This window comes from Microplitis demolitor, chromosome 9, assembly GCF_026212275.2.
Source record: "Microplitis demolitor isolate Queensland-Clemson2020A chromosome 9, iyMicDemo2.1a, whole genome shotgun sequence".
Classification (NCBI taxonomy): Eukaryota; Metazoa; Arthropoda; class Insecta; order Hymenoptera; family Braconidae; genus Microplitis; species Microplitis demolitor.
Window position 1 is genome coordinate 846,513 of NC_068553.1, and position 17,003 is coordinate 863,515.

The following is a 17,003-nucleotide window of genomic DNA, read 5'->3' on the forward strand; positions in this document are numbered from 1 at the left end:
TTCGTTGTACACAATAGCCGGAGGGTCTCGTAGATAATCCGAAACTAATCGAATCGTTGGCTGATTGATTTAAAATACGAAATAATTTAAGGAATTTAATGAATTCCGCGAGTTTATTTTAATTTTTATAAAAAAAAAAAATTGTATATTACATTTATAAATAATGATAATAATTGTAAGAATAATAAGGATAATGATAATAAATGTGAGTCCTTTGTCCGTCCTTGAAAGGATAAAATTAGTGTGCTCGGTTAAAGAGTTAATAAATTTCCGTGAGTGACCTATTTTTAAAAAAATCGTTTAAACTGATACGAGTCCTTTGCCAAAGGAGGAAGTACAAGTGGTTAAGGATAAAGCTCTTTATATATACTATATATATATATATATATATATATATATATATACATCACTGATATTTTATTCAGGATATATAACAGTCTATACTGCCTTCTGAAGAATAATAAAAGGATAAACGATACAGGGGTTCATAGAACTTAAATTGCATATTTTTTTTTCCATTATTGTTACTAATGTTATTTGGGTACATTGATATTTTTTTTGGTGTTATAAATTTTTTTGGTGTTTCAAATTGAAAATTTGGTGTGATTATTTTTCATCTTAGACTTTGAATTGATTTTAGGTGTTTCAATTTTTTTTGGTGTTATAAAGTTTTCTGGTGTTTCAAATTGCTAATTTGGTGTAATAATTTTTCTGCTTAGACTTTGAATTGATTTTAGGTGTTTCAATTTTTTTTGGTGTTATAAAGTTTTTTGGTGTTTCAAATTGCTAATTTGGTGTAATAATTTTTCTGCTTAAACTTTGAATTGATTTTAGGTGTTTTAATTTTTTTTTGGTGTTATAAAGTTTTTTGGTGTTTCAAATTGCTAATTTGGTGTAATAATTTTTCTGCTTAGACTTTGAATTGATTTTAGGTGTTTCAATTTTTTTTGGTGTTATAAAGTTTTTTGGTGTTTCAAATTGCTAATTTGGTGTAATAATTTTTCTGCTTAGACTTTGAATTGATTTTAGGTGTTTTAATTTTTTTTGGTGTTATAAAGTTTTTTGGTGTTTCAAATTGCTAATTTGGTGTAATAATTTTTCTGCTTAGACTTTGAATTGATTTTAGGTGTTTCAATTTTTTTTGGTGTTATAAAGTTTTTTGGTGTTTCAAATTGCTAATTTGGTGTAATAATTTTTCTGCTTAAACTTTGAATTGATTTTAGGTGTTTTAATTTTTTTTTGGTGTTATAAAGTTTTTTGGTGTTTCAAATTGCTAATTTGGTGTAATAATTTTTCTGCTTAGACTTTGAATTGATTTTAGGTGTTTCAATTTTTTTGGTGTTATAAAGTTTTTTGGTGTTTCAAATTGCTAATTTGGTGTAATAATTTTTCTGCTTAGACTTTGAATTGATTTTAGGTGTTTCAATTTTTTTTGGTGTTATAAAGTTTTTTGGTGTTTCAAATTGCTAATTTGGTGTAATAATTTTTCATCTTAGACTTTGAATTAATTTTAGGTGTTTCAATTTGTTTTTTGGTGTTTCAAATTTTTTAATTGGTGTAATAATTTTTTATCCTGTACTTTAAATAGATTTTTGGTGTTTCCATTTGGTATTTTGGTGTTTCAATTTTTTTGTGTTTTAAATCTTTGATTTGGTGTAATAATTTTTCATCTTATATTTTGAATTGATTTTAGGTGTTTCGATTTTTTTTTGGTGTTTCAAATTTTTGAATTGGTGTAATAATTTTTTATTTTAGACTTTGAATAGATTTATGGTGTTTCGATTTCTTATTTTGGTATTTCAATGTTTTTTTGGTGCTTCGAATTTTTAATTTGGTGTAATGATTGCTTATCTTAGAATTTGGATTTCATTTTGGTTCTTTTACTTTTTTTTATGGTCTTTCAATTTTTTTGGTGTTTAACATTTTTAATTTGATGTAGTGATTGCTTATCTTAGAATTTGAATTTCTTCTTGGTGTTTTGATTTCTTCTTATGGTGTTTTAATTTGTTATTTGGTGTAGCAATTTTTTATCTTAGACTTTGAATTTCTTTTTGGTGTTTCCATTTCTTGTTTTAGTGTTTTAATAATTTCTATCACCGTTCCAATTATTATTGGTGTTTCATTCCTATATTTTGGTGTAAGAATGTTTCTTCAGTGTTACAGTTTTTAATTGCAGTGCCCTTTTTTCCGGTGTTTGAATCATTTCTCGTATCGATTGTTTGGTGTTTAAATAAGTGTTTTTGGTGTTAAATTTTTTTTTTTTGAGACAAATTATTGTTTAAAATCTGACTTAGTTCTAAAACCCGCCAGAAATTTAAAAAAAAAATGAATCATTGAAATAAAATTCATACAAATTTTTAAATGTCATCGCTATTTTAACCAAAACGTATGAATAAAAATATTCATGACTATTAATATTAACAAAAATATATATGACATAAAAAATAGCATTATTATTATTCAGAAATACTAGTACCCTAATTAGTTATTCTGAATGCACATAAAAAATATGTAGACAACTTGCATTAGTCATTTATATATATATATATATTTATACACACACACACACACACACACACACACACACACACACACACACACACACACACACACACACACACACACACACACACACACACACACACACACACACACACACACACACACACACACACACACACACACACACACACACACACACACACACACACACACACACACACACACACACACACACACATATATTTATCAATATATACATATATATATATATATATATATATATATATATATATATATATTGATAAATATGAAACAAGGTCGTAATGTCGTAGTTGTCATAATTTTCATCATCCATGTCGTCGAGTTATTTAAATTATTGTAACAATAATAATAATAATAATTATTATTATTATTATTGTTATTATTATGGTGAATAAAAACGTTAACCTATAATTCAATTCACACCTAATAATACGAATGTTTCTCATCGAATTTCCATATTACAGCGGGTAATAAAATTAATAATAATAAAAGAATGCTCTTTTAATATAACTTTCATATGTATATATAATATATATGTATATATATGTGTTTTTTTTTTCAAGACCTTTTTAACCCCGCGGAGTTTTAGCGCTGCAGGAGGTCTCTGGCGCTTTTGCAAACACATTTGCCATTTATATTTTATTGTATATATATTTGTGTATTAATATATATATGAACATATTGTTCAATAAAAAAAATTTGTGGAATTTTTAATCATTTATTGATTTCATTTTTTTTTTTTTTTTTTTTTTTTTTTTTCAGAAAAAAAAATGACAAATTGAAAAATTTTAAGATTCGAATGAAAATTTTTGAAAATGACATTAATGTCATTTTCAAAAATTTATGAGTGGGAATAATTCAAGAAATTTATGCTATCATATTTTGAATTTTTAAAAAAGTGATTTTCTGGCAAATTAAATGTGACCATGAATTTTCAAAATTTTCGGCAAAAATTTCAAAGTTATTAATACCATAAAAAGTGTAATTGGTTTTTTCCATATATCTACAAAAATATTGAATTATCCGTAAAAACTAAAGAATCCTTTTTTGTAGCCCATAAAATTCTCTACAAAAAAGTCCTTATGTCCTTTTTCCAAAAACTCAATACTCAAGAAGATATTTTAAGTTCAAAAACTCTTTTTAACTTTTGACTCTCGCGCCCTCCGAATTTCTACAAAAAATTCCCAAATTCTCAAAACAGTTTTTCTTTCTTATGAACTACGGAATTCAATAAATTGCTAGTTCACAACCATGCTCACGAGTTCATCAAAAACAATATCAAAATTTAAAAATTTAAATTTCGCGCCTTTTTTTAAATTTCGTTACATCGACTTCCGTAACAGAAAATACAGTTCAGTAGCATAAATTAACCACGTGCCGTGTTTTCGAAATTTTCTACCTGCATCTTCCTCAAAATCTTCCATTTTTAGATATAACCATCTACAAAAACCAGATAGCAAATAAAAATTTCAAAATTTAAATTTCGCGCCTTTTTTTTAAATTTCGTTACATCAACTTCCGTAACTAAAAATACAGTTCAGTGGCATAAATTAACCGTCACGTGCCGTGTTTTCGAAATTCTTCACCTGCCTCTTCCCCAAAATCCTTCTATTCTTAATATAACCGTCTAAAAAAACCAGACAGCAAAAAAAATTTTTTTTACAACTCGACTCGCCACTAAATCTTTACACTTTCACTATTTAAGATCTATCGTACATTTTTATTCTTCCCCCAAACCGTCTTATAAAGGTCTCATATATTCCAGGAGATCTATAAGTCTAAGTCTATGTCCAATGTCCATATCCCATAGTCTGTTAAAATATATATACATATATATATACATATATATCTCATGTCTGTTTATAAAAGACGTCGCTTAAATTTGTCCAATGTCCAATTTATTGCGCACGCCCTTTTATTGTTATTGTTATTGTTATTATTATTTTTCATATATATGTATATATATAGATAAATATATAAGGTAGTTTTGTTACTATTGTGTAAACGCAATTGACCACGCGTCTTTTATTCTCAAGGATAAACTGGACACAAGTCAAACTTATATTGGGTCTAGTAGACTAGGGTCTAGTTGACTAGACAGTCCAAGGGCAAGGGAGATAGAAATATCGTAAAGTATCGTAAAGAGGAAGTAAGGAAGTGAAGAAAGGGAATGAAAAAGGACAGAGAGATAGGGCGGAGGGAATAGAAGAAAAAAAAACAGTAGAATAAAAAGAAATGCCGAAAGGCGTGTAAAAAAGGTAGAGAAAAATAGCGGCTTTTAAAAGTCTCTTTAAATTTCCGCGCCGGAAACAGCTTCCCATTTTTACACTGTTCTACACAAAATAGATGTCTTTCTTTTATTTTATATCCTCTTTTATTATGGGTTTTATTTTTTCTTGGTAATGGTTTACTGGAAGTTAACGCGAGGAAAAGGAAGAAAATAACGGAAGATTCGTTTGAAATTTGCGGAATTTTTGGGAATTACTTTTTTTTTTAGGTTTTAGAGGGGACAAAATGGGCCTTATGAGAAATTTTAATAGGCCCGATTTTTATCCTTTGGAGGATTAAAGCATAAAAATTATTGGGCCTGATATGGTGTAGGTCCCATAAGGCCCAAATTTCTCTCCAACAAAATTAAGTTTGGTATTTTTACATGGAAATATGGGCCTTATTTGAAAAGTATAGGACCCATGCACCCTTAAAAGGGTTAACAAAAGTGGGCCTGATCTGAGGCGTTGGGTCCATAAGTCCCCTTTCACAATAATTATTGGGTTCAGTATTTTTATATGGAAATACATAAATAGGAACAAAAACGGGCCTCATTTTACCTATTTGGGTCAGTAGGGGGCCGTAAGGCCCATATTGTTTATCACAACTGATAATAATTAATTTTATTATTTTTACTTAAAAATTAAAAGAATGGGGAGAAAATGGGCCTTATGGAAAAATAAGTAATGCCCGTGGGGCCCATGTTTTTGTAATTATTTCTAAAAAATTTAATAAGGACTGTTTTAGCTCATGGGTCTATAAGTCCCACATTGCTCTAATTCCTGAATAATGAAAGTTAAATTTGTTATTTTTACTTGTAAATAAGGGATCTAGGGGAAATGGGCCTTATATTAATAACCACTAAGGCCCATGAGGTCCAATTTTCTATTACGTTTTAATTTATAAAAAATTGATAGTCCCTGATTTGTCCCATAAGTAAATAAGGCCCAAATTTACCCCTTCCCGGAATAAACCTAAAATTGGTTGTTTCTGACTAAAAATCAGGAGAATGAGGTTAAATGGGCCTTAAATTTCAACTAACGATCCAATAATTGATTACAACAATTAAAAAAAAAAACATTTCCATGAATAGAAAAAAAAATGAGCAGCTGCCCAAAAGTGGAATGTCTGTTCGATTTAAAAAAAAAAAAAGTTGAAGTCTCACTATTAAAATCTCGTATTAGGTGAAATAGCCGAGTAAATAAAAATGACCGCGTCGGTTCGCTAAACTAAACCTAATACGAGAAAAAAAGGGCGTGAAGCTTAAAAATACACACCATGATCACGCACATTTTTTATATATACATATATATGTATATTTATTATTTATTTATTTTTTAACTCCTATTATTCTTTTATTCTCATGATTCTCATGCTTTTGTTTCCTTTCCTTTGATCTTTTGAGAAACAAACATTTTTTAAATTATAACCCACAACTTTTTCACTCGTTTAACTATATATATAATGTATGAGGTATAATATATATCAAAAGGATCGTTAATCTTTCAACGATTCACGTAGATCGTTAATATTATAATTCTTTTTTTTTTTTTTTTAAATACTAGACTTTAAGACAATCGACCTACAACCTTTTATATATATATATATATATATATATATATATATATATAAAGATTCTTCGAAAAATATATAATGCAAAACGCCTTTATGATTTTCTTTCAACAATTTTTTTTTCCTTTTTGAGAAATAGTAAAGAACATAAATAAACAAAAAAAAATTTTCATTGCAAAATATATGATATTCCATGGGTTCCCATAAATTTATATAGATTTTGATAATTTTTGATGGGTTTCGAAAAATTTCTATGACATTTCATGGATTTCATGAATTTATATAGATTTTTATGGAGTTCTGTAAAATTTCATTATTTCTTATGGGTTCCATGAAATTATATAAATATTCATAAATTTCTATGGGTTTTAAAAAATTTATGTGACTTTCCATAGATTTATATGGCTTTTGTGAGTAGTTATAGATTTCCATAAATTTCTAAAAATTCCCATGAATTTCGGTGGACTTCCATAAATTGTAATGGGTTTCAAAAAAGTTATATACCTTGTTGTGGATTTCATGGTAATATAGATTTTTATGGTGTTCTATTAAATTCCATTACTTTTCAAGGGTTACCATAAATTTTTATGAATTTCTATGAATTTCCATATAATTAAATAGGTTTCTATGGATTTCTGAAAATTCCCATGAATTTATTTGATTTTTTATCGGTTTTCATAAATTTATATAGATTTCTATGGTTTTCTGGAAACTTCCATGAATTTCTGAAAATTCCCGTAAAATTTTCATGGGTTTTCAAAAATTTCCATAGATTTCCGAACATCTTTATGACTTTTTATAAAGTTCCATAAATTTATATAGATATCTATGGATCTCTGGAAATTTCCATGAATTTCTGAGAATTCCTGTAAAATTTTTATGGGTTTCTAGAATTTCCATGGATTTCCGAAGATTTTTATGAATTTATATAGATTCCCATGGATTTCTAAAAAATTCCCATGAACTTCTGAGAATTTCCGTAAAATTTCCGTGGGTTTTTTCAAATTTTCATAAATTTCAAACATATTTATGACTTTATATAAATTTCCATGAATTTATATATTCCCATGAACTTCTGAAAATTCCCATAAATTTTTCATGGGTTTTTAAGAATTTCCATGGATTTCCAAACATTGAAGACTTTTTATGAATTTCCATAAATTAGTATAAGTTCTTATGGATTACCATAAATTTCCATGGGTTTTTAATAATTTCCATGACTTTTCATGGAATCCCATAAATTTATATAGATTCCTCAATTTTTTTTTACTTTAATTAATAAGAAGATTTCCAACCAAATAAATACAAAAAAAAAATTTAGAAATTGCAAAATAAAATTTCGACAATCGGGTTGAAAAAAAAAATTCCCACATTAAACAAAAAAAAAAGCTTTTAGTGAAATAAAAAAAAAACACTTCCTCAGGACACCCAAGGGCGCTAAGAAGAAGAAAGAAAAAGTTTGTAAGAGTAAATAATTTATCATCGATGATGAATATTAACACAGGATACGTGTTATTAGTAATAAGTGTTTGTTTAACGCCCTGGCGCCCTCTTAAGAAAATAAAATAAAAAATAAATTTGTTACCTAGGATACAAAGAAAAGAAAAGGGATCGGTTTGCTTTGGTATCAAATACTTTGTTGCACAGACTGCGGGATAGAAAACAAGGATCGTAACTGAATGCCATGACGAAGTTAAATTTTATAGATATTTATCGCGGGTGGGCAAAATGGTCACAAGGTTGAAAAATCGTCTAGCTGAAGTTCTTATGAGAATTCATCTGAGTTTCGATGATTTTTTTTTTTAAAGCCGGTTAAATGCACGGAAATATCAACACATTACTAAGTAGGCTATGTTCTGCACGAAACTGCTACATAAGTTTGTATACCTTAATAGCCACCCGTATAGAAATAGCATGTATGGTCAAAATATATGTAAAAATATTTGATAAATATCAGAAAATATATGTGGCCAATTTAACTATATTTTCTGATATATTTCTTTTTATATTAAAAAATATAATATTCATCATATACGAGTCCGTATATATTTAGCATATATAAAGTATATATGTCAATCATATACAAAATATATGTTTTCATCATATATGAAAATATATATTTTTGTCATATACAAAAACTATATTTTTATCATACATGAAAATATATATTTCTATTACATACGAAAAATATATTCTGATCATATATAAAAACATATAATTATATTGTGTATGGAAAAAAAAGTTTCTTATTCATATTCCGTATGAAAATAACATATATGGTCAAAATATATGTAAAAATATTTGATAAATATCAGAAAATATATGTGGCCAATTTAACTATATTCTCTGAAATATTTTTTTTATATTAAAAAGTATAATATTCATCATATACGAGTCCGGATATATTTAGCATATATAATATATATATGTCAATCATATACAAAATATATGTTTTTATCATATATGAAAATATATATTCTTGTCATATACAAAGACTATATTTTTATCATACATGAAAATATATATTTCTATCATATACGAAAAATATATTCTGATCATATATAAAAACATATATTTATATTGTGTATGGAAAAAAAAAGTTTCTTATTCATATCCCGTTTGAAAATAACATATATGGTCAAAATATATGTAAAAATATTTGATAAATATCAGAAAATATATGTGGCCAATTTAACTATATTCTCTGATATATTTTTTTTATATTAAAAAGTATAATATTCATCATATACGAGTCCGTATATATTTAGCATATATAAAATATATATGTCAATCATATATAAAATATATGTTTTCATCATATATAAAAATATATATTCTTGTCATATACAAAAACTATATTTTTATCATACATAAAAATATATATTTTTATCATACATAAAAATATATATTTTTATCATATACGAAAAATATATTCTGATCATATATAAAAATATATATTTATAATGTGTATGGAAAGAAAAAGTTTCTGATTCGTTTGACCCACTCCAATTAAATTATATCTAAATTTTAATATACTCTTCAAATTGCAGATAAAATTTTCAAAATTAGTTAATTTGAAGCAAATATATAATATACCCATATATATACATGCACCGAATAAAATATATGCATAAATATAACAAAGAAAATATATGGGGCCATATATAATATAAATTACATGCTACTATATATTTCATTTCATATAAAAATTATATATTTTTTGAATATAAAATGAAATATATCAATACCATATATTATAAGGTAAATGTGGATGTATATATGGCTTACTATAAAAAACATATATTTACTACTGTATATAATTTTATATTAAATCGGCGAAAATCTCTATATGATTTGTTATAATATACAATATAATATATCATATATATTTTCATTGCGAACATATATGATTATATATATTTTAACCATATATTGTTTTTTCATACGGGTTGATATAGGCTTGGAATCAACTTTTTAGACTTTAAATTTTATAAGTCGATCATATATATTTGCTCATATACTAACATTATAAAATGACTTATGTGTTTAAAATATAATTTGCAATATATGGAGCCCATATAGCTTGGATATATGTCAACATATAATATTATATATCATGTTTGTATATTTTGAAAACATATAATTATATAATTAGAACGGCAAAAAAATAGATATTTTAATACATATGACTTTTTATGTCGCTGAAACTAGCCAACAAAACTAGCAGATCAGTCAGAGGGGTATTCTAGAACTTTTTGGATTGACTGTACCAAACGAGGTTTTTTCTAGTCGTAATATCGAACCCAGATTGAAATGAAAATTTTATACTGTTTACATTTTTTTGAATTTATGAAAGTCAGCGACGATGTTTGATTAAAAAAAAATTTTTTGTATTATAATTTAAACGGACTTAAAAGTTTCCAGACTTTATCTAATCCAGGCCCAGTTATCGTAGGCCCGCGTAGACTTGGGGACTTAAAATTTTATGAACATCTCCAGGAATATCCTGATGACCGAAAAAAATTCAAAAGTCCAATGACGAAATTTTTTGATTTTTTTTTTTTCAAAAAAAATGACGGCTACACCGGAAGTCAGCTAATGTTTGACACGATATCTTTAGCCCGCGTCGACTTAGAGACTCGAATTTTTTTGGACATTTTCGGGAATATTTTGAGGACCGAAAAAAAAATTTTCAAGTCCAGCGTCGGAATTTTTCGTTCGGAAAAATGATGGTTTCACCGGACATCAAATTCATTTACTTTTCATACGGAAGCTACTAACATTATTCTCTCAGCATTGCATTCTCTTGCACCCACCCCTAATTCTGAGCAAATTCTGAGTATATTGACTATAAGTCCATGTTGGTACAGGTAGGATTATGAAATAATTAACCATATTTCATGGTTGATTTTGCAATCGTCACCCTTTTGAAAATTACACTTCTTCTTGAATGTAATCAATAATTTTGGTTCTGAATAAAGCCGCAATTCTATAACATAAACAGTTAAAGATTATAATTTATTTCCTATGGTGGTAACTGATTGAAAGTAACATAACTGTATGGAAAGTAAGATAATATTATTTTGTACAATGTAAGAAAAAATCAGTAATATATTTGGTACAAATTCTTTATTTATTTTAGCTACTGTTAATAAGTACATTGATAGAATCATAATTAATTAAACCTATATTAAAATTGTTTTTTACATACGGGTGGAACTCGAGTAAAGCTAAAGATATCGTGTCAAACATCAGCTGATGTCCAGTGTAGCCGTCATTTTTTTTGAAAAAAAAAAAAAATCAAAAAATTCCGTCGTTGGACTTTTGAATTTTTTTTTTCGGTCTTCAGGATATTCCTGGAGATGTTCATAAAATTTTAAGTCCCTAAGTCCACGCGGGCCAACGATATCTGGGCCCGGATTAGATAAAGTCTGGAAACTTTTAATTCCGTTCAAATTATGATACAAAAAATTTTTTTAATCAAACATCGTCGCTGACTTTCATAAATTAAAAAAAATGTAAACAGTATAAAATTTTCATTTCAATCTGAGTCCGATATTACGAGTAGAAAAAACCTCATTTGGTACAGTCAATCCAAAAAGTTCTGGAATACCCCTCTGACTAATCTGCTAGTTTTGTTGGCTAGTTTCAGCGACATTGACTTTTTGTATACATTTTTCATGCGGGTTCAGCTTGATGAAATTTGAAAAATTTATAAAATGGCATAAAGGTATATTGTAATTAATACCATAGTATAAAAAATAAAATCGACCCTAGGCCGCATTTTGAAAAACGATATTTTTAAAATAAATTAATTATTAGGATAATTAAAAACAATTATCTGCAATTTAATACTTAATACACGTAAATCTTGATCACAAGTGTGTAAATTACATAAAAAATAAAAAAACCCGGCAATGCACGCCCACGTTCATTTAATTACCGCGATATAATCGTTAAAATCTCCGTATTTTTCCACAATAAAATAAACTTAATAATAATTTAAATTAAATACTCTCATTAAATCTCAAGATTTCAAAAAAAAAAAAAAAAAAATTTAAGGACAAACTCTTTCAGTCAGATCGTTTTAATAAATAATTTCCATACACTTTTTATATAAAATATATGGGTAAATAAAATAAAAATAAAAATAAAGATGTTTAAAATGTCATATTTTGACTTCTTAAAGTTGGTTATAATAAAAGATAAGAAAAAATTATTATTATTTTTAAGAGAGCATTAAATTGTTTAAGTTTTTGTTCGAGGATCAGATATCGTCTGGGTTACCGGTTAATGTAATGTAGCAGCAGTTTGTCGTTGACTAGACGACGTTTTTAACTTTCTTTTTATGTTTTCCCAGAATATATATATATATACACATTGTAACATCTTTTCTCGTGATCTCAGTCAGTAGTCAATGATTTTTAAATTTTTTAAATATTTTAGAAAATTATTTTTAGTTTGAGAAAAAAGGAGGGAAAGGGACATTTTACAAAAATTCGCCTTTTTCTAAATATATGTATCTTGTACAGATATAAGAGAGAAAAAGTAATTTTTTTGGAGGATATACTTTACTTTGAGTTTTATACTACAAAACATAGCATTCAATAAAATTTACTATTTGATTTAGTAGATCTATTTTAGAATAAAACTTTCACTAAGATTGCTGATGAATTTTTACTAATCCATATTTTATAAATTGTCTTTTTGTGTGTAGCAATGAATTTTTTTTTTTCAATGTTATGTATATATATATATATATATATTGTCCTGTATAAAAAAACAATATATGGTTAAAATATATAAAATCATATATGTTCGCAATAAAAATATATATGATATATTATATTGTATATTATAAACAATCATATAGAGATTTTCTGATTTAGTATAAAATTATATACAGTAGTAAATATATGTATTCTATATGTGTACTTTATATGTTTTTTATATTAAGTCATATATACATTTACATTTACCTTATAATATATTGTATTGATATATTTCCTTTTATATTCAAAAAATATAAAATTTTTATATGAAATGAAACATATAGTAGCATGTAATTTATATTATATATGGCACCATATATTATCTTTGTTATATTTAAGCATATATTTTATTCGGTGCATGTATATATATATGGGTATATTATATATTCGCTTCAAATTGACTAATTTCGAGAATTTTATCTGCAATTTAAAGAGTATATTAAAATTTAGATATAATTTAATTGAAGTGGGTCATACGAATAAGAAACTTTTTCTTTCCATACACATTATAAATATATGTTTTTATATATGATCAGAATATATTTCTCGTATATGATAGAAATATATATTTTTATGTATGATAAAAATATAGTTTTCGTATATGACAAGAATATATATATTCATATATGATGAAAATATATTTTTTGTATATGATTGACATATATATTTTATATATGCTAAATATATACGGCTTGGTATATGATGAATATTATACTTTTTAATATAAAAAAAATATATCAGAGAATATAGTTAAATTGGCCACATATATTTTCTGATATTTATCAAATATTTTTACATATATTTTGACCATATATGTTATTTCCATACGGAATATGAATAAGAAACTTTTTTTTTCTATACACAATATAAATATATGTTTTTATATATGATCACATTATATTTTTCGTATATGATAGAAATATATATTTTTATGTATGATAAAAATATAGTTTTCGTATATGACAAGAATATATAATTTCATATATGATCAAAATATATTTTTTGTATATGATTGACATATATATTTTATACATGCTAAATATATATGGACTCGTATATGATGAATATTATACTTTTTAATATAAAAAAATATATCAGAAAATATAGTTAAGTTGGCCACATATATTTTCTGATATTTATCAAATATTTTTACATATATTTTGACCATACATATTTTCATACGTGCGACCCATAAAAAGTCTAATTTTGATAAGTAGAAAAAAAAAAATAATTCAATACATTTTTCTGATTCTTTGAACTTTTCAATTTTTCAAATTTTTGATTGGCTAGAAAATTTTTTCTTATAGAAATTAAAAATTGAAAAAATTTTTCAATTTTCTTTAGAAAAGTCACTTTCTAATGACCCACAAAAAATATAATTTAACTAATTAGAAACTGATAAAGAATGACTTTAATTGGACTTTTTCTCATTCCGTGAATTTTTTGAATTTTTCAAGTTTTTTGACTAGAAATTTTGAACAACAAGAGATAAAAACATTGAAAAATATTTTTAAATTTTCTTTAAAGATTCAGCTTTCTAATGACTTATTAAAAATTAAATTTATAGAAGTACAAGCCAATAAAGAAATTTCAATTGAAAAAAATTTTTTACGATTCTGTAAATTTATAAATATTTTAATTTATTTACGTAAATAAATTGGATATTATATTTACGCAATGTAATTAAAAATTTAGTAGTAAAGTAAATGAAAATATTATAAGCAAACGTGATTTGATTATAAAAATAAAAAAATTTATGGAATGAAGAATAAGATGAAGCAACAGGTGAGAATATAAAATATAAAATAAAAAAATAAAATATGTAAAAAGATATCTCTGGTAATCATTGAACTCATCAGTATGTCTCTACTGACACCAGGCAAATGAAATAGGAGATTTAATATTTATACATATTTATTTTACTTTTTTTTCGGCCCTTATTAACGGACTCAGACCCCCCTGAGGGCTGACAAAACGTGCTCAATCAACTTTTAAACACTTTTAATATTTTTTTTTGTAGAAAATTATCTTGTAAATTTTTAAAAGTTTAAAATTAAATTCCATGAGATTTAAATGTTAAAAAAAATGCATGAGATTAATTAGCGATTTATTTCGAAGACAACGCAAGTTATGGTTTAAATTCTTGCAGATTTTTGTTTTTGGTGTAAAGACCTTTAATTAGAGTACCCACATCACAAGGTTTAAAAAAAATTTTTAGAAATTTCAAAATTTTTCAAATTTTTATTTTTTTTCAAATTTTGGTATATTATGTTACTTTTTGAAAATCCTTTCGAATGAGTACCCACAACACTGGGTTTGCGGAAGTCGAATTTTAAGAAAACTCAAAATAAATATAATTGTAAAATATATTGAATTTATATCACAAACTTTATCTTATTTTAATATTTTTGTTTTCAAAATTATCCTCGTCCGTTTTGCTCTCAAACGAGTACCCACAAGCCAGACTTTGCTTAAATAAATTTATCGTTAAACCAGAATTCAAAAAAAAGTTATTTTCGCCTTTTTTTGGCACAAAAATTTATTTATGCAAAGCTAGTCTTGTGGGTACTCGTTCCACAGCATTTTCAAAAAGGAATACGACAAACCAAAAAAAAATTCCGTGACTTTAACAATTTTCCAAAATTTACGAAATTTTTTTATTAGCAAATTTTATTCATTTTTTCAAAATTAAAAATTCAGTCCTCAAATTTACACCCGTATTCTAATTAATAAAAAAATAAATAAATAAAAATACCAATATTTTAGAATTTTGAAAATTTTCAAATTTCAAAATTTTTTTTTTAAACCTAGTGATGTCGGTACTCAAATTAAAGGTCTTTGGACAAAAAACAAAAATCTACAAAAATTTTAGCCGTACCTTAAGTCGTATTCAAAATAAATCGCCAATTAATCTCATGCATTTTTTTTTAAATAAAAATAAATAGAAATTTATACAATGTAAATAATAAAAAATTGAAAAATGCAAATTAAAGTGTTTTTGAAAAAAAACTCACCGCATTTAGAGGGACTTTGAATGCCATTATTTTGGTGTTTTTGATTACGGAACCATAAGGTTTGTAGTCCAACCACCTAAAGAAAAAAAAAAAATAATAAATCAATTAATAATAAATTAAAAAAAAAAATTTATAGCTAGGACGTTTAATAAAATAATGACTTTCATAGACTAGAGAAATGAATAAATAATTAAAATCATTAATTACTAATCAATTAACTCACGGATGAATTATTAGTAATTTAAAAAAATAAGTAATTAAATTTCAATTTCAAATTCAAATTTTAATTTATTATTTTAAAATACCGTTTTATTATTTTTTTAATTGATTTATTGATAGCCGAGATGAATAATTAGTTTCGATTGTGGAATTTTAAATATTAAAAATATTTTACTTTCTAATATAATCCCGATCGTCGCGACATCTAGAGAATTAAAGTTGAGGTCCGAGAGGTTAAATTGTCGATAAGGACGAAATTTAAAAAAAAAAAAAAAATTGAGGCCTTTTTTTTTAACAAATTCTACTAGACCTTTAAAATAAAATTTCGCGCCCTTATAGTTCAAGGTGTCATAAGGGCGGATCCTTGTGAAAGGTACTAAGAAAAAATATAAGGGCATGATTTTTTTCTCTTATTTATTGATATATTTTAGATTTTGAAATTGAAAAATAAAAAATTAACAATTTTGAATTTTTTTACGCCCTTATGGCCCTAGTACCAGTTCCGGGAACCATAAGGGCGATGATTTTTTTTATGTAAACAATAGACTTTTCTTTTTTAGAAGTTTGAAATTAAAAAAATAAAATTTTGCTTTTTTTTGCGCCCTTAAGGTTCCTGGTATTAGGTCCGAGAAAATTAAGGGCGTACAAAGGTCCTTTTTTATAATTGATACTTAAATGAACAAATCGATTGTTGGATACAAAAAAAATATTTACGCCCTTATGATTTCCAGGTGGCGAAAGGGCGTATCCTCTACGCCCTTATGGAATCTGTAACTCGATATTATTAAGAATAAGAAAAATTTTATTCCCGTGATATCTCTATGATAAAATTAGCAAATGTTATTAAATTTGGTATCGTTGTAAAGATCTTGACCTAAATTTGTGGCTTTTCATGGTTCAGACTCTTTTTTGCCAAGGGTCCAGACAAATAAAATTATCGATATCATTCGAAATAAATTTAAATTACGCGGGAAAAAAGACGCTCGTATTTATTTTCTTTAAATAAATTAATATTTTAATTATTCTCCCACTTAATTATACATCAATCCCACTCAATATATATTTATATATATTTACATATATATAGCTATCGTCTATATTATTAAGAGAGAAT

At 25.5% G+C, this 17,003-nt stretch overlaps 1 protein-coding gene across 2 annotated transcripts in view; it reads right to left on the reverse strand.

Annotated features, from left to right (window-relative positions):
- Positions 1-17,003, reverse strand: part of LOC103574749 (WAS/WASL-interacting protein family member 1) — a 38,391-nt gene that overhangs the window by 20,380 nt on the left and 1,008 nt on the right. For both annotated transcript variants that reach the window (XM_014442258.1, XM_014442257.1), the window contains exon 2: positions 15,671-15,746. In XM_014442258.1, coding sequence (XP_014297744.1) covers positions 15,671-15,746 — 76 coding nt within the window. The remainder of the gene's footprint in view (positions 1-15,670; positions 15,747-17,003) is intronic.